This window comes from Alligator sinensis, unplaced genomic scaffold, assembly GCF_000455745.1.
Source record: "Alligator sinensis unplaced genomic scaffold, ASM45574v1 scaffold771_1, whole genome shotgun sequence".
NCBI lineage: Eukaryota > Metazoa > Chordata > Crocodylia > Alligatoridae > Alligator > Alligator sinensis.
In genome coordinates this window covers 169,614-187,066 of record NW_005842911.1, presented here as the reverse complement: position 1 = coordinate 187,066, position 17,453 = coordinate 169,614, and the positions used below count along the sequence as shown (strand labels likewise).

Here is a 17,453-nt window from a genome sequence, read left to right as displayed (position 1 = left end):
CCCGCCCGGGGCGGGGGCGAGCGCGCCGGGGATCGTACCCGCCAGCTTAATTAGCGGATGACTTCATTTCAAGCAGGAGATGGCTTCATGCCTGGCTGCCACGCGGTGGGGGCCTGGCATGGCGGGGGCGTGGTGCCTCGGCCCAGCAACGCCAGCGGCTTTCTCTTTCCAAACCTGTTCCCGACGGGCGTTGACTCGTTGCCCTTGGCCTTGGCACAGGACCACGGGCGACCGTCTGACCCTGTGCCCTGCCCGGGCCTGGGAACATCCCTCCAGGCCTGTTGCATGGCTCTCGCCAGCAAGATCTGGTTTCAAGTCCTTCGTTTTTAGGCTCCATGTGGTCTCTTCCCCTTGCAAAACGCAGCCCGCTTTGGGGTGGGCTGCTGGGCCAGACCCTTGCTTTGCTGGGTGCATGGGCTAAAGCAAGGGGTGCAAGGTTGCCAGGGGTCTTGCCTTGGGAAGGGGCAATGTGTGAGCTGCCTGTGCTAGGATTTGAACCGGAGAAGCTCGGGAACCGTCATGCAACACACTTGAATGCTGGGGTCATGCCAGAGGCTCTGAACTTAGGAAAGGAAGCGGGTGGCAAGTTGCTTCCCTCTCTCTGTCTCCATCTCTTCTCCCCCTGCCTTGGTTGCCACCTCAGTTGAGTGGGGCGAACTCTTTGGGGCAGGGGCCTGTCTCAGCTGGGAGCCCCAAGCGCTGTGGTCTTGCTAGCAATATAGAAGAGTTGGGGACAGGCATCGATTTGGGGCCAGAATAACCTAGGCCGGGCCGTGCTGAGGCTGGTGGACACCAGGCCGGGGTGTGTCTGTGGCTGTGGGGGACTGGAGAAGGTCTGTTGCAAGGGTGCCGAATGGTGATCACACCCAGCGAGCCTGGTTTTTGCCTCCTTCAGAGCTGGAAGTGTTTGGCCAGATGTAGCAGATGCCCCTGGTCTGGTCTGGCTTTGCCCCTCCAAGGGGATGCTGCAGGTGGAGCCTGGCAGGTCTGGCCCGGTGCTGAACAGAAGTAGGGCTAGAGCTGCTTTCATTGTGGTGCTGGGCATTTGGCCCTGGGCCTGTCCCTTAGCCCCCCCCACCACTGGCTCCCCGTGTGACCTCGGTCATGTCACTTCGGTCCTCTGGGCCTCCGTTCTCCGTCTGCCGATAGGGACGGTAGCATAGCCCTGGTCTGGGGGCTGTGATAGTGGGAGCCAGGTCGGTACACTGAAGTTATTCCCAGTTCACCAACAGGGAAAACTGGGGCAAAGTGACTTATCCAGCGTCCCGTGGTGACAAGAGAGGCAAAGCTGGGAGTGCTGGCTGCGCGGGGGGTTTGCTGCTCAAATGTGCTTGTTGGGGCCAGCAGCCAGAGGCCTGGTGGGGCAGCTTGGGTGCACCGAGGATGCACCATTTGCACCATCTCTGCTCCTTTCCTGCCAGGAGTCCCCCTGGTGCTGCCTTGGCCCTGTGTTTTGATCTCCAAGGAGGCAGGGAGCGGGGCGGGGGGTGGAGAAGACGCACACAAAGGGCCGGGGGCTGTGGGTGGGGGAGGGGAGGAGTCAGGACACTGCTGAAAGTGGGGGAATTTGGGGGCCGAGATCGCAGGGCGGGGGGCAGGGAGGAGCCGGCTCAGGACCTGGGGCTCCCCTGCCCTGCCAGGCCTTAGACCACGGCTCTGCCTGGCAGAATAGATGGGACTGGGCTGTGCTCGGCGGCTGAGAGCGCTCCCCAGCTCAGATACCAGGGCCTAGGATCCCCGTGCGGAGCCAGGGACCGGGCATCACGGGTCCCCAGTGATGCTAGGTGCAGGTAGGGACTCGGCACCGTGGGTCCCCAGCGATGCTTTGGTGGGGATCCCCCACCAAAGCTTCAGGCTTTGCACACCTCTGGCTGTTCAAGGCCTGATGGGGAGGCTGAAACAGCCCCGTGTGCCTGCGTGGGGGGTTAGATGCCTTCTCTACTGTATCTGGCAGCTGTCAGAGTCGGGACCTGTCCCAGCTGGGCTGTGCAGATAGCCCCTAAACACCCCAGGATTGTGACCGGACTCTTATCAGCCTTTGCTCTCCGGTGCACCGTGCATCAGAGCCTGAGCTGGGGGCTTGGTTTCAAAGCCATGCTCTCTGGATTGCACCCTGAAAGCTGGCTTGTGTGAGGGTGCGTGAAGTCTCCCCCCATATTGGCTGCGGTATGAGCCCCGTCTTCTTCCTGAACTCCTCCAAGCACTGAGCTCAGCTCCCTGGAGGAGACCCAGGGGGTGGGGAAGAAAATGTCAGTGTTTGCACTTGGAGGAGGGAGCTTGCAAACAATAGCTGCTCGGCAGATTGCCTTGGTGGCCTCTTCGCAGCGTCTCAGCTGTCGAGGGGGTGAGGACGCTGCTTCCCAGGGTAGGGGCAAGCTACTCCGTGACCTAGTTCCCACTGGTCTTACCTGGAAAGGGCTGGAGGGGGTCTGGCCTCCCCCTCATCCCATCTCTCCTGGGATTGCTGGGCTGGAGCTGAATCCCAGCGCCCGCCTGGTAGGTGCAGGCAATCTCAGCACCCTTGCAGCTCATCACGGTGGGTGCATGCATGTGCATAGTTGAATGGGGTTTGCATGGCCTTGCAGCAGGCTGTGACTTGGATCTACGGGCGCTGGAGCTCGGCCCTCAGTGTGGCTGCAGCATTGGGCACATCCCAGCCTCTGTATCCCATGCACACCCCCTCTTTCCTCCACCCCACTTTCTCCTGGTTCAGCTCCCAGGCCCTGGGGTTGGGGGTGGAGGCAGCACCCATGGGCTCCCTCCTTTTGTCAAGACCTGTTTGTTGATCAATGGATCAGCTTCAGCAGGGGCCTCTTGCTCCAGGTGGACTGGGCGCCTGTTCCTGAAAAGCCCTTGTCAGATGCTCTGCACAGGGGTCCCCAGACAAGATCCTTTGCTTTTGCTCCCGGCCCCTACCAAAGACCTACATACCTCAGGAGCTGCTGGTCACTAGACTGGGAGGGAGGAGAGTCCAGTGGTTAGGGCCTTAAGAAACTGGGGTTTGGTTCCCTGCTTTGCCCCGTACAGCCCGCCTGGCACGTGGTGGCTTCCTGCCTCAGTTTCCCCATCTATCTCGTGGAGAGAGAGAAGCACATCCCTGCTTTCTGGGGCTGGCCGTTAGGGTAAATGCACATAGTGGGATGCTGTGGTTATGGGCACGTGTGGTCCTTCCTGAATGGCGTTGCTCAGATGAGAATGCAGCTCGCCTTATCCCTCCCCCCAAAACCACCCTCCATCCCCAGTTTATGGGATTGAGCTGGTGGCATTCGCCTGCTGGGACACAGGACACCCTGGCTGGGGTTTCTGAGGGAGCAAAGGGCCCAGATTCATGGAGATCCGGGCACCTTGGCCCTTGGGAAATCCTGGCTTGAATAACTGGTGGCTGTGGCATATAATGGGGCCTGGTATCGACTTGCTGTGGTGCATGCCCAAGGGAGACAGTCCTGGCTCCCAGGGTTCAGGACATGAATCGAGGAGACCAGTGTAGTCCCACAATTGGCTTTGAGCAGACAAGGGGCAGGAGGGGAGGGGATGGGAAGAAGCGTGGCACCCAGCTCCTCCTGCCTCCCAGCCCTGTGCCATCCCTGCATCCGCATCCCACGGCCTTTCCCAGGCCGCCTGGCCGAGCACTTCCCGACTGACCCCCTGAGCAGGATAATCCTTTGAGAAACAGCTCGAGTGCTTCCGAGAGGAGGAAACACACTATTGTATCTTGGCAAGAAACACCGGCTGGCTCCTCCTTGACACAAAGAGACCAGAGCCACTTGGGCAGGGGAAGGGGCCTGAGAAGTGGGTGTGAGTTACACCCTCCTTTCCAGCGGAGAGTCCTCCTTCCTGCTCTTCCTCCTTGCTGGAAAGCTGGATCCTTGCAGGCGCTTTGCAAAATCCTTGCAGGTGCCTTCTCCTTGCTGGGATCAGCTCTCTCTTCCTGGCTCCACTTGGCCGGTGGGGAGGTGGGTCCCAAAGCAGCTCCTGCATCATCTCACCTCCCCATTGCAATGCTGTGATTTCTCTCTGATGCTTATTTAAGGAGTCTGGATTCACGGAGGCGCTGACCGGATGCCGGGGGCAGAAAGCCCCCGGTTCTTGTCAGTGCAGCAGGTGGGGAGAACGGGATGCACCCGTGGGCACTGCCAGTGTCCCAGCCTCCTCCAAGGGACCTGCTCTGATGCGGTTCCCACAAAGCTGCAGCACGCGTGTCGGCTTCCCCTTTTCCTGTCGGCATCAATGAACCACGGTGCAGTGCCAAAAACATCCCGCCTCCAGCTGGATCCTGGGAGGAGTTTCCACATATCCAGATTTACAACCAGGTTCTGGGCTCAGTGCCTGGGGGGGTGGGCACAGCCTTGCCCCTGGGGGGCGGGGGGTCAGCAGGTCCCACTCGGTGATGGCTGGGCCTGCGCTGCCCCGGATGCCGGCGTGCTGAGGTCATGCCCAGCTCCTTGCAAGCTCTGATGTTAATTAGGCTGGAGGGGGGAGGGAGGCCTTACTAAATAAAACCCATTGTGTGGGTTTCTAGGCCAAGCCAGGCCTGCCTGCGTCTGGTCATTATTTGTGTGACCCGCCAGGCTAGACCAGGCTCTGCCTAGCCGTAGAGAGAGGACCCCAGCCCCAGATTGCTTCCAGCATGTCTTCTTTGGAAAATCAAGCTGTTTTATCCAGGGCACTTCCCTGCCATGGGAGGGCACAGCTGGGCTGCAGGCCATGCAGCCCCGAGCCCCGCACTCTTGCACTGGCCACCCCGAGGCTTTTAAATTCAAATCGAAAGGAAAAGCAATTGCCTTGTGCGTGGCGTTCCCCAGTCCGAAGCTGCCGGGAGCTTCACAGCTGCCTGACCCCTCCCTGGGCACGTCTACATGTGCGCATTTACTGCAAAGTCACCAAAATTACTGTGCAGGCGGGCACATGTCTACACGTGCACACCAGTACTGTGCAGCAAATATGGCGACTTACACCAACTTGAGCATAAATTTGATACCTGCATCATGTAGGTATCAAATTTACGCCTGATTAGTTACTGTGCAGTAACACACGTGTAGGCGCCTTACTGCTCAGTAACATTGTGTGAGCAGACTGACTTGGGACTAACTTTAGTCCCAAATCAGTCCACACAGGGTTAATGTGCTTTAATGCCTGCACATGTAGACACCGGCCTATTCCTGCTTACTGCGTAATAACTTACTGCGCAGTAAATTTAAGCCAGTGTAAATGCATGTGTAGACACAACCCCTGAGAGGGTGCTGGGCAGAGCCCCGGAGCCCAGCAGCCCCTGCCTTCCTCTTGCATTATTACCCCAGGAAACTCCCTGGCCTAGCAGGGCAGGTGCAGGGAGGACATGTGGGGAAGGAAATTGCCAGCTGGCTGCTTTGTTTGCAAACAGAGCTGGCAGGGGCTGATGGATTGGTCTCCGCCCCCCTGCCACCCCTGCCCCTCCTTGCCCAGCAGTTGGCTTTGCTCCCTTGTTTGCAGCTCTGGGGTTGGGAGCGGGTGCAGCCGCCCTCGCTGCCTCCCAAAGCAGCTCTGCTGGCTCTCTTAGGCCTGAGGCCAGAGCTCTAGTGTGGCCATCGATGCCACCCCGGCCCCCTGTGCTCCTAGATCAGGGCCTTCAGCTTGGGGGTGCCCTGGCTCAGAAGATTGGGTCTCTTGGAGGAGACCCCAGATCTTTTGTCGCTCTTGAAATCTGCCCTTGTGTTTGTCAGGGAGGTTTTTTGGGAGGAGCTCAGGGCTATGTGGTTGCAAAGTGGCGGGTGCCATTGTAACCACCCCTCACTTGGAGGTGGCACTGTGTCTCCCTAGCTGCTTTTCTCTGCGTGCGAGCAAATGTTCAGTCTCAGGCAGACAGGCTGTGCCATAGGGTTGGCTTTGTTTCTCCAGGCCCTGAGCCGCAAAAAAGCTTGCCTGTGTTCAGAGCCCATTCTGGGGATGGGCCCTGGCGTCGGTCCCCAGGAGAAGCTGCGTGCTGCTGTGTGCCTCTGTCCCAGGACCAGCTTGCATAAGGCGGCAGTGCCGGTTTGCACTCCAAGCAGACCCGGGCTCCATATAATTGATTTCCCTTCTGCTGGGAGCCTGACCTGCAAAACCACACACATCTGCTGCATGTAACAGATGCCACGGTTTTGCGTGCGTGCTCGCATCTTCCTGTTGTAGACAGCCAGAGCCTGGTCCCGGTGAACCCCGGGGGGTCCCCGCTTGAGCTCAGTGCTGTAGGTTCGATCCCGGTGGCCGGTGTGCCATGGTAAGCTTGTCTCCCAGCTGCGCTTTCTTCGCTTGAAGAGGGCAGGCTCGCTGGGGCATGTGAACGTGCAGGGGGAGACTCACGGCAGGGGGCCAGTTTGCAAGCTGAGAAATAATGCCCCCTCTCAATATCCAGGGCTGCTGACTCCCCCAGGACTGACCTCTGGGTAACCCGCCTTGCAACCAAGACCGTAGCAGTGGGGAGGCTGGGGGGCGAAGCCAGCTTGGTTTGGCTGGTGAGGGGGGCAGCAATGCTTCACTTCACTTCTGCAGACGTGTCTTAATGGAGCAAACCCCTCTGCCCTGGGAGTAGCTTATGCCCCCCTTGGAGTTTTGCTGGGTGTCGTGCTGTGTTGCGGACCAGGGAGACAGCCCCGGGACACGGGTAACAAGCTGGGGTAAGCCCCATATCCTCTGGTTAAACCTAGCAAGCCCCCTTGAGAGGTCCCCCGTGCCCTGATGTCCTCAGCAAGAGAGGCCAGCAAAAGAGCTAGGAACATGTGAGATGCAGGCACCCCTCTGGCACAAGCTGGGCTGAGACCTGTCAGAACTCCTCTCAGAGGTGGTGAGATGCAGAGATCCCAGTGCCCAGCCTGAAAGCATCCCGGCCAGGTCTTTGCAGATGCCCTTGTATACCTGAGCACCCTTTGCACTCAGTGGGGAGCCTTGAGAGGCCAGGAATTACCACTGGCAGGCCCTTCCACCATGCAACAGGTGCTTTGAGATCAGCGCAAACTGTTACCTCCCTTTGTGAGCTGGGTGATTCCCTCCACTACATTGCAAGCATCCAGAATAGCAGGGCCCAGCCATGGGGTGGTGACCTCCATGGGGCAGGAAGGGAGGGACTTTTCCACCATGTGCCAGAGCAGAGACAGGCCTGGTGCCCACCTGTGTCTGCTCCCTTCCCCAAAGGATTGGGGGATATGCCGAATAGACAGTCCCGGTCCTGCTGCGACATGAGGCTGCCGGGTTCTCACGCTGCCTGGCTGCCACTCGCTGCCTCGGGTGCTGTGAAGCTCACTGCTGTCTCCCACCCCGGCCCCGCGAAATGCACAGCGGAGGCAGTGGAGGAGCAAACTCTGAGCTCAGGGAGGGCTGCTCTTACCTGGGTCCTTGTCCCACCTCTGTGTCTCTGCCTGAAACAGGGACAGTCCTCTGCCCTTGCCTTGAATAGGATTCCCAGGGCAGAGGCTTTGCCGGGTCTATGCAGTGCCCAATGCCGTGGAGACTCTGGATGCAGAAGAGCAGAAATAACAGCTTCTTTGCACCTCACCACATCCAAACTTCCTTGTTCTTGGGGTCAATAAAGCAGCTACAGCATCGCCAGCACCTTTGTACCTGTGTATGTGGCTCCATCTCTGGGGGTGCATCCTGCCTTGGCTGTACCCGGGTAATTAAAGCAACACTGCATTTGCATGTAGCAAAACCTACACAATGAGCAAGGCTGGCTGCAAAACAGAGGACTCGAAGGGAAAATCCTGTGGATTGAGCTTTTTCTCCCCTCTGCTCACCCTGGAAAATCCCTGTCAAAAAATGGGGGGGGGGCTGTTTTGAGACCCACACAAAAGATTGGCTCGTGAAGTTTGGTCCCATTTAAAAATGTGCGTTTTAGAAACATTTTAAACAGAGCTGTTTTTTTCGGCCTGGAAAGCTCAGGGGGAAATGGCACTGGTGGGGATGGAGGTGTCCGAGCCGGTCTGCTTCAGGCGCAAGGGTGCAGGATGGGAGATGCCGTGATCTTCTTGGCCTTGAATGACCCAGTGTTAGAGGGTAAAGGCCTGTCCCTTGTGCTGCGGGCAGGCGAGAGTCTACAATGCCTCCAATGCGAGGACGTTGGCTACACAGTTGATGATGATGGGGGGTTTGCTTTCAAGCTTTCCCTGTATCTTGCGCCTTCTGATTTGGGGCACGTGAGACTGGGAGGCATCTGAGCCCGAAATCCTCCGGGCTTGGAGCTTGCATGTAAGTACATCCATGGATTTGGGAGCATCTGAAGCCCCAAGGTGGAGAGTCTGGGAGGGAGGAGACTGGACAGTGGTAGCACCACACACTTGAATGATGGAGCTCTGCTCACTTGAAATGTGGAACTTAATTTGGACCGGATTTGGCCTAGAAACAGAATTAAAAAGAAAAGATGAGTACTTTGGCTCAGAGCGTTGGCAGAGGCTGGCATTCCTCTGAGGGGCTGGCTGGAGCAGGAGGTCTTTTGGCTTGATCAATGCTACAAGCTAATCAGAAAGACCAGGCTGGATGGTCTCGGGGTTCGTCCTGGGCTGGAGGCTTTTGTTCTAGACCCCGGGCGCCACTGCCCATTCAAAGCCTCTGTCTTGAGTCATCGTCCGAGGGTCTGGCCATGCGCTAGTGGGTTGGTGTCCTGTGTTGCGATGTGGCTAATGGGTTTCAGTGGAGCTGGGCTGGGGTTGGGGAGGAGAGTGCTGGCACGATCTACCCTCTTGAGCCCTGGGACCCTTCCTGGACACCCCAGCACTGCGCCGGCTGCAGCAGGAGACCTCGTGCACTCATCTCCTTTCTTCCTCTGCAGCTTCCCCGTGGGAACCCAGAGCAGATGCCCCGTGCCTGAGCAGATGCCCCACGCCTGAGCTACTCCAGATGTGGAGGCCTGTCGCCTGCTGCACCCATCAGGATCTGGCTGCCAGTTGCCACCAAGAGCACAGGATGCACAGAGGTCTTGGTGACTGATTCGCCAGGGGGCAACCAGGCCTTCTGCATCACTGCTGCTACCCCTGCTCCCTCCTGTGCTGAGCCGGTGAGTTCCCACCATGCGTGCAGGGCGTGAGGCCAGGACTCCTGGTTTCCGGGCGTGCGAAGCAGGGAGGTCACCTCTTCCTTCCCTCTAGGCCAGTCTTGGATTCTCAGCAGGGTGAAGGTCACAGATCCCATAGCAACATGTAACAGGTGGCAGGATTGAGTTTAGTTTGCACTAGGGCAGGCGGGAGAAAATGCACAGTTGCACATGCGTGTTGGCAAACGTGAGCATGCCAGAAGGCACGTAAATGTGCATGGTACTACCGTGTGGGGAGCCGTGTGCAAAGGGGTGACGAGGGGGAACATGGGATCGGGAGGTTCAAGTGCTTGGGTGGGGTGTGCCTCTAGGCATGACCTGGACAGTGCAAAGAGGGAGCCTGCGTGTGCAATGGTGGGGGGGTGGCTGTGTCCACATGAGGCTGTGTGTGTGCAGCTGTGCGTGGGTGGGGGCATGCACTGATACACACACGCATGCATGCACACGGCTGGGAGCTGGCGGTGGACGGAGGGCCTGCCCGGGCGCTCTGCACAGAGGGGCCGGCTGGGCCACAGGCCGCTGGCGGGGCCGTCCCCTCCCCGCTCCGGCTGGCTGCTGGGAGCAGAGCAGCAGGGAACGCAGCCCGGTGTAAATCTCCTAATGGCGCTAATGAATAGGCCAGGGACAAAGCGCGCCCGGCCCCCTGCCCAGGGAGGGCTGCTTGCCCGCCCGCCCCGGCCCGGTCCCGTATTGTTCCCGGCAGAAATCCGATCCTTCCTTTCAGACCAAACCCAGAGATGAGGGGGGCTGCAAAAGGGGGGGCTTTCTCTTTCTGCTTGTGTTTCTTCGAGCTCCCAGGCCTTGTTGCCATCTCCTAGACAACCGGGGTGGGGGGGCTTTTGTTTCCATAGTGATAAATGTGAGAGAATCCAGCATCATGGACAAAAGGATGCCCACCCCGCCCCGGCCCCCTCCCCAAGGCAGGGGGGCCTTGGAAGAGGCCAAAAGACATTTGGGTTTTCTTTTCTGGAAATGGCATTTCTGTGGTAACACGCCACGTTGCATTGGGCCCACCCCGACCCCGGCCGTCTCTTGCCCGTGGTGCACCCTGCGTGGCGAGGGCAGGGGGTGTCACCGGGCACTGGGTGCAGCAGGGTTTGTGGCTCTGGGGCTGAACGGTGCTTACTCCTGCGGGGAAGATGGGGGGGCATCGGGGGAAGCAGGACTGGGGTGTAAAGGATGCTGCTTGCCCCTGAATCGGGGAGGTGGCAAGTCTGCTCACCCGCGGGAGGAGGTGGCATCTGTGCTGCCCTGAGCCCTCCCTTTTGTGCCCAGCTGCTCCTCTGAGCTGGCTGCTTGGAGCCACGAACTTTCTAGGCTATTTCCAGCTGTTAAAAATGCATCGTTTTGCCTGGAGATTGCCACCCCCAGATGTGCTAGGGGCTGTACAAACACACAGCAAAGCAAGTGCTGGGTGCAACTGAGCATGGCAGGGATGGAAAGCACCATCCTTGCCATGGCAGTTGGCTCCAATGGGGGAAATGATGGGAACAACCTTCCCCCTCTCTGTAGCATTTGAGAAGAAAGTCATCATCCCCCTGAATGCACAGGCTCTGGGCAAGAGCATGCCTCTCTGACCATGCTGGCAGAGACCGGAGTGCTGGGGGGAGTTTAACTGGGGAAAATAGCAATGCACATGCTTTGGGGTGCATTGGGGTTAGGTGGGTCTAATTGCACCCCTCCCCATCTCTCCCCCTGCAGCAGGGCATCATTTTCTTCTGAGAGGAGCCCCGCCAGCTGATCAAAATAGAGTCCCTCCGGGTGAAAGTCGACTTCCTGAAGGCGCCCCTGGGCCTGAAGAAGCCCGCTCTCAAGGAGGCCGCGGCTGCCTTGGCGGCCGTCCCTGGGCCCGGACGGGCCAAGTCCGTCAACGTGGAGCGCTACAAGGCGCGGCGCTCCGACAACATGGACAACGAGTCGCAGTACTCGGGCTACTCCTACAAGTCAGGGCATTCACGGAGCTCCCGCAAGCATCGGTGAGGCCAGGGCGGGAGGTTGGATTGTGGAGGGGGGTTGATCTAGGCATGCTCTTGGGGGTTGGGAGAGATCCCCTGGAGAAGAAGAGAGGCATGAGGGGTGGGAAGGTCCCCGCACAGCTCTGGTAGTGCCTCAGGAGGGGTCTCCTCATCTCTCCCCATCATGTGTGTCCTTGAATGAAGCACCCCAGATGTTCATGGGGTTAGCCCCTTTGCTCCAACCCTTCACCACTCCTTGAGGAGCAAGGGGCAGGGTCCCTGGCATTGGCTGGAGGGACCTGGGGGAGGGAAGTGGATGTGCCCAGAGACCCCCAACACATGCACACAGAGCTTTGCTTTCATGGCAATACCCACTGCAATGGGGTGGCAATGGCAGGACCCCCCCCATTACCTGAGTTCTGGCCATGGGCATCCATGGAGAGTATGCAGCTTGTCCCTGCTGACATCCACCCCCTGCCCTAGCTGAGCTGGTCTGGTAGCTCCCTCTTCACTCCATGTGGGGTCTTCTCTCTCCCCCAGAGACCGACGGGACCGGCACCGCTCCAAAAGCCGAGATGGGAGCCGTGGCGACAAGTCAGTGACCATCCAGGCCCCCGGCGAGCCCCTCCTGGACAACGAGTCGACCCGAGGGGATGAGAGGGTGAGAAGGGGCTGAAGGGGAGGGAGGGAGCACTCTCCCTGGGGCTCTTCAACCCATGCCTACGTGTGCGTAATGCCTCGCATGAACGGCTGCAGCCCGCTGCCTGCTAGACCCAATCTCACAAAGCCTCTTGGAGGGCCGGGGGCTCCGTGAAAAAATCATTCTGCAGTTCAGCTTGCGTGGCATTGCCGAATACCTTGGAGAGGCCCTGCCGCACCTTGCCTCGGCTCTGCCTGGCTCAGGAGCAGGTCTGGGGTGCCGAGCCTGGCTGCTTATCTGGTATCCGTTGCCCGTTGTGTGACGGTTCCTGGCGTTTCACGAGGAGAAAATAAACCAGCTCCTGGAGGAAGAAAGCTGGTGGCAAGTCAATTTGCCAGGGCTGGCGGGAGCTGAGGTTTCTAGGCATCTCTCGTGCTAGCAGGCACCCAGTCCTGGGCTGGTGTGGGCCCTCAAGCCTGGCTCCAAGGGCCGTCAGGAGGGAGAACAGAGCGGTGGTGCTATCTCTCTGGCTCCTGGTGAGCTTGGATAGTCCCTGGACAGCTCCAGAGCTGCATCACAGGGCAACGTGCGGGCTCTGTTCTGCCCAGGGTCGGGTTGGCAGGGGCATCACCAAGGAAGGTGGGGCGTGGGGCCAAATGTGCTCGTGCTGCCTTGAATCCTAAGGGATTGCACCTAGTGCCCAGAACAAAACAGAGGGCCTGAACTCCTGCGTCCCATCCCTGCTTGGCCACTGCCCTGCTGGTTGACCTGAGGCAAGTTGCTTAGCCACTTTGTGCCTCAGTTTCACTCTCTGTGGAATGGGAACAGTGATCCTGGCCTCCGTGGATAGGGTTTGGCGATGAAAATGGAGAGCCTGCGGGTCAGGTCTGGGTTGGATTCAGGGACCCGGGCAAGGCCAGTTGCACCCAGGCCAGGTGGTGGTAGTGGGTAGCTGGGCAGGACGGTGGATCTGACCCCACTTGCCACCCCTGACAAAACCCGGGGTCATTAACCCTTTCCTCCTCCCCCGCAGGATGACAACTGGGGCGAGACCACGACGGTGGTGACGGGGACATCAGAGCACAGCATCTCGCACGATGACATCACGCGCATCACCAAGGACATGGAGGACAGCGCCCACCTGGACTGCTCGCGCCACCTGGGCGTCTCACTGGGCGGGGCGCTGGCGCTGCTGTCCTTCCTCACCCCGCTGGCCTTCATGCTGCTGCCTCAGCTGCTGTGGCGGGAGGAGCTGGAGCCCTGCGGCACGCCCTGCGAGGGGCTCTTCATCTCCGTGGCCTTCAAGCTGCTCATCCTGCTGCTGGGCAGTTGGGCCCTCTTCTTCCGGCGCCCCAAGGCTTTCTTCCCCCGCGTCTTTGTCTTCCGGGCCCTGCTGATGGTGCTCGTCTTCCTGCTGGTCGTCTCCTACTGGCTCTTCTACGGCGTGCGCATCCTAGACTCGCGGGACCGTGACTACCAGGGCATCGTGCAGTACGCCGTGTCACTGGTGGACGCCCTGCTCTTTGTCCACTACCTGGCCGTGGTGCTGCTGGAGCTGCGCCAGCTTCAGCCCCAGTTCACGCTCAAGGTGGTGCGCTCCACCGATGGGGCCAGCCGCTTCTACAACGTCGGCCACCTCAGGTGAGGGGAAGCCACGGGGCGTGGGGATTCATGTCTCACAGAGGGAAATGCTGTGTGTGTGCGCACGTGCATGTGCACATGTGCTCACATGCACTGCCAGCCCCTGCAGCATGGGATCGTGGCTGTGTGTGCATGCAAGTGCATGTGTGTTTGCATGTGCTACTAGCCCCTGCAGCATGGGATTGTTGCTCTGTGTGCGTGCATGTGCATGTGTGTTTGCATGTGCTACTAGCCTTGGCAGCATGGGATCGTTGCTCTGTGTGTATGTATGTGCATGTGTGTTTGCTTGCACTACTAGTCTCTGCAGCATGGGATTACTGCTCTGTGCATGCGGGTGTATGCATGTGCACGTTTGTTTGCATGCGCTACCTGTCTTTGCAGTATTGGATTGTTCCTCTGTACACATGTGAGGCTGTCCATGTGTATTTACACACCTGTGTGCACACATGTTCAAGCGCACCACTAAACCTCTGCTGCATGGGATTGTCTCTGTGTTTGTGTGCCTGCATTGGTGTTCACACATGCTGCCAGCCTCTGCTGCACAGGATCATGTGTGTGTATGCATGTGTGTGTGCGCACATGTGAATGTGTGTGTAAAATGCTGCCCTCTGCATTTTACTAGATCTCTGTGTACACACGTGTGTGTGCACAGGTGTGTATGTGTGCATGATTGGATGCATGAGTGTGCATGTGTATGTGTAACACAGCCCAGCCAGCGTGTGTACATGTGTGCTGCTGCTCCCTGCTGGACAACTCTGCAGCTGCAGGCAGGATGCAGCAGGTCCCTGCCGAGTCTCTGCGGGGCTGGGGGCTGGGGAGGGGTCCCTCCAGGCTCCATGTCTGTACTGTGGCAGCTGGGAGGGGGCAGCAGCAGGGCACCCAAAGCAGTGCCACTGCCATGTCCTTGGGGAGGGCTGTCCAGAGAGGCCCCGCAGTGCTGAGCACGGGGTTGCCAGGTCCAGCACGCCACCACTTCCCTCTCGTGTCCTCCTCTGTGCGCCCCGCCGCATGGCTCTAACCGGTTGTTTTGTGTCCCTGCCCCCCTGGCCCCGGCTGGGTCTCTCCGCAGCATCCAGCGAGTGGCCGTGTGGATCCTGGAGAACTATTACCATGATTTCCCCGTCTACAACCCCGCCCTCCTCAACCTGCCAAAATCCGTCCTGTCCAAGAAAATGTCCGGGTTCAAGGTGTATTCCCTCGGCGAGGGTGAGCTCGCGGCTTCTCATCTCTCCCCACCTGTCGCTGTCTGTTCTCTCTGTGTTGACGGTGTCCCTATCACCCCTTGCTTTCTATCCTAACCCATCCCAGCCCAGCCGTCGCTGCACAGACCTGCCAGCCTGGAGGCACCACCTGCTCCTGTGATTTCCATTTGCTTTGGTACCTTGGGGATTAGGGTTAGGGTTAGAGTTAGGGTCACCCTGGGGTCTGGAGCAGACACACAACCTGCTCTCCCAGGGTGGCTGTGCGCAATGCCATACCCTAAAGTGGAGGGGGAATAGGTAACAACTCATTTGCCTTGAGCTAACAGCCATCCTGCACAGACAGCATTTATTCCAGGGTAGAGCTATACCTGATTTCCCCCTGGGTAATTCCCCCCAGGGTTTACAGCAGCACAGGGCTGTTGGCCATGTATTTGCTCCGATTTTATACCAGTAGAAGGACCAAGTACTCTTGTGAAACTGTGTTGGGTGCTCGGGGTCTGAGCTGAGTTATAAGAAGGAATGAACCCACCTGTTGTCTTTATAGATGGCTCTCCCATCCCTTCCAGCCTCAGCGCGGGGGCGCGGGAGCTTGGTTTATTTTTTAACATCCCTTTCTGTCCAGACAGCATCTTAGAAATCACAGAGCCATGGGGCTAGAGGGACTTTCTGAGGTCCCATCTGGTCCAACCTCCTGCCTGAGGCAGGATCAGCCCTGTCTAAACCATCCATCATCTAAGCTCTTAGTAAAACTACCATCAACCCTGACACAGCACAAGTGTCACACCTGAATTTGCCCCAGGGAAAGCAGCCAACGTCCTGCTGCTGGAAAAGGTCTTTAATATATTTTCAATGATCCCATGCCCCTGCTCCTGGTAAAGGCATCTTCGCTGCTGCTTTTCCTGCTGGATTGTCCTCTTTCTCTGAGCAACCACTGAGTATCCCAATGCATTTGCCGTCCCTAGTGCTGATACCTTCCCTTTACCCTCTGTGCACCGCGCATGGGTCACTGGCCGCACCAGCTTGTGCATGTGGCCATGTTAACAGGCACCCTAGGTAGGGTAGGGGTCCCAGGTCATGTCTACACCATGACTGCAGAGAGCTGCGTCATGGCCAGGGTTGGGAAATGTGGACTCCGGCTGCAAGACCACCCCCTTGGACTTAACCCTCTGCTCCCCTTGCAGAGAATTCAACGAACAACTCCACGGGCCAGTCGCGGGCTGTGATCGCCGCGGCCGCCCGGCGGCGTGACAACAGCCACAACGAGTACTACTACGAAGAGGCAGAGCATGAGCGGCGGGTGCGAAAGCGGCGCGCCAGGTACGGGACGTGGGGGCAGGCCACCAGGGATGGCAGCGAGGGCCCTGTGGTGCCCTGCAGCTCTCCACCGGGGCAGCTAGCATCCGTGCCTATGTCTCCTGTGGGACGAGCTGGCCAGGTCATGGTGCCATCCCGGGATCCCTTCCCTCCACAGGTTGGTCGTGGCTGTGGAGGAAGCCTTCACCCACATCAAGCGGCTGCAAGAGGAGGACCAGAAGAACCCGCGAGAGATCATGGACCCGCGGGAAGCGGCCCAGGCCATCTTCGCCTCCATGGCCCGCGCTATGCAGAAGTACCTGCGCACTACCAAGCAGCAGCCCTACCACACCATGGAGAGCATCCTGCAGCACCTGGAGTTCTGCATCACCCATGATATGACTCCCAAGGTACAAGGGGGCTGCGGGGAAAATGCTCCTCCTGCCCTATAGCAGTCGGCACTTCTCCCTGCTTGCTTGGCCCATCGCCGGGGACTTCCCTAGCCAGAAGAGACCTCCTGCAGAGCTGGGTGCTGGATTGTTACGCCCTGCAGGATCCATCTCTGCAGAGCATTGCAACCTCTGGTGCAGGCTTCAGGATAGCAGGTGGATTAGCAGGCACGGAGACCTCATGATGGGGGCCAGGCTCCTAGCACCTTCCCCAGCTCTTCCACCAAGGGCCTGCTGCATGCTCTGGGAGCTGCCATGTACCCCATCCCTTGGAGAAAGGTCCCCTCTAGTATCTGGGTTTGCATTTCTGGCTGTGGGGAGGGCTGAGGGCAGCAGGCCCAGCCACCGAGGGTGGCTTCTGAGCCACTGCTGTAGCCAGGTGGGCATTTCTGTGGCTGGAGCTGGCTTGTTCTCATGGCCATTAGGCAAGCTGACCACAGACCTGCCCCTGCTGAGACCAGCCTCCATCTCCTCTCTCTCCCCCAGGCCTTCCTGGAGCGGTACCTGAGCGCTGGGCCCACCATCCAGTACCACAAGGACCGCTGGCTGGCCAAGCAGTGGACTCTGGTCAGCGAAGAGCCCGTGACCAATGGCCTGAAGGACGGCGTGGTCTTCCTTCTCAAGCGCCATGACTTCAGCCTGGTGGTGAGCACCAAGAAGATCCCCTTCTTCAAGCTCTCCGAGGAGTTCGTGGACCCCAAGTCACACAAGTTTGTCATGAGGCTGCAGTCAGAGACCTCAGTGTGAACTGAAAAGGGCATGGGGTGCGGGGAGAGGGGCAGGATGCGCCCCGGACCCTTTGCCGCGGTCCCCGGCGAGCGTCAGGGGAAGCGCCTCCAACCAGCACGCGAGCCCGTTGCCTCCCCAAGGCCTCGCCGTGACCCCTCTGTCTCTTGTCGTCTCCACTTGGGGCTCAGAGCCTTTCTCCGTCCCCCCGTCCCCACTCCCTCCCAAACCCAGATTCTTGTAGCAATTTCCCCGGGGGTGCGGGCAGCATCTCAGCCAAGCCAGGACCCTGTGTTTAGTGCCAGATTTCAAGGGCTACTTCCGTGAACTTTCTCACCAGCATCTCCAAGTGCCCAGGCTCCGTTCCTCTCGGGACTGTCCCATCTCTGGCCTTTCACAGCCTCCCTGGAGGTTTGGGATTTGGGGCTAGCAATGCCCTCATTGGAAGCTGCGGGAAGCTGGCCGGCACCTCTGAAATGCCACGGCAGCTATGCCAACTTCCCCCGGCCC

General features: G+C 59.0%; 1 protein-coding gene across 3 annotated transcripts; it reads left to right on the top strand.

Annotated features, from left to right (window-relative positions):
- Nucleotides 1-8,029: 8,029 nt before the first annotated feature.
- Nucleotides 8,030-17,447, top strand: VANGL2 (VANGL planar cell polarity protein 2). 3 transcript variants are annotated; one of them, XM_025192315.1, is made up of 10 exons: nt 8,030-8,196; nt 8,777-9,001; nt 9,889-9,896; nt 10,739-11,013; nt 11,533-11,653; nt 12,666-13,273; nt 14,343-14,479; nt 15,657-15,792; nt 15,947-16,178; nt 16,704-17,447. In XM_025192315.1, the coding sequence occupies exons 4-10, from the start codon at nt 10,943-10,945 to the stop codon at nt 16,962-16,964; spliced, it is 1,566 nt and encodes a 521-aa protein (XP_025048100.1). In that variant the 5' UTR covers nt 8,030-8,196; nt 8,777-9,001; nt 9,889-9,896; nt 10,739-10,942; the 3' UTR covers nt 16,965-17,447. The 3 variants fall into 3 exon arrangements, with proteins under 3 accessions (XP_025048100.1, XP_006036138.1, XP_025048101.1); XM_006036076.2 differs by lacking the exon at nt 9,889-9,896; XM_025192316.1 differs by lacking the exons at nt 8,030-8,196; nt 8,777-9,001; nt 9,889-9,896 and adding an exon at nt 9,912-10,023.
- The last annotated feature ends 6 nt before the right edge of the window (nt 17,448-17,453 follow it).

Bases quoted from the DNA above. Each gene is read 5' to 3' on its own strand.
- VANGL2 (XM_006036076.2), top strand. From the start codon at position 10,943: ATGGACAACGAGTCGCAGTACTCGGGCTACTCCTACAAGTCAGGGCAT. The intron at 11,654-12,665 runs GTGAGAAGGGGC...CCTCCCCCGCAG, and splicing joins CGACCCGAGGGGATGAGAGG to GATGACAACTGGGGCGAGAC. The intron at 13,274-14,342 runs GTGAGGGGAAGC...GTCTCTCCGCAG, and splicing joins TACAACGTCGGCCACCTCAG to CATCCAGCGAGTGGCCGTGT.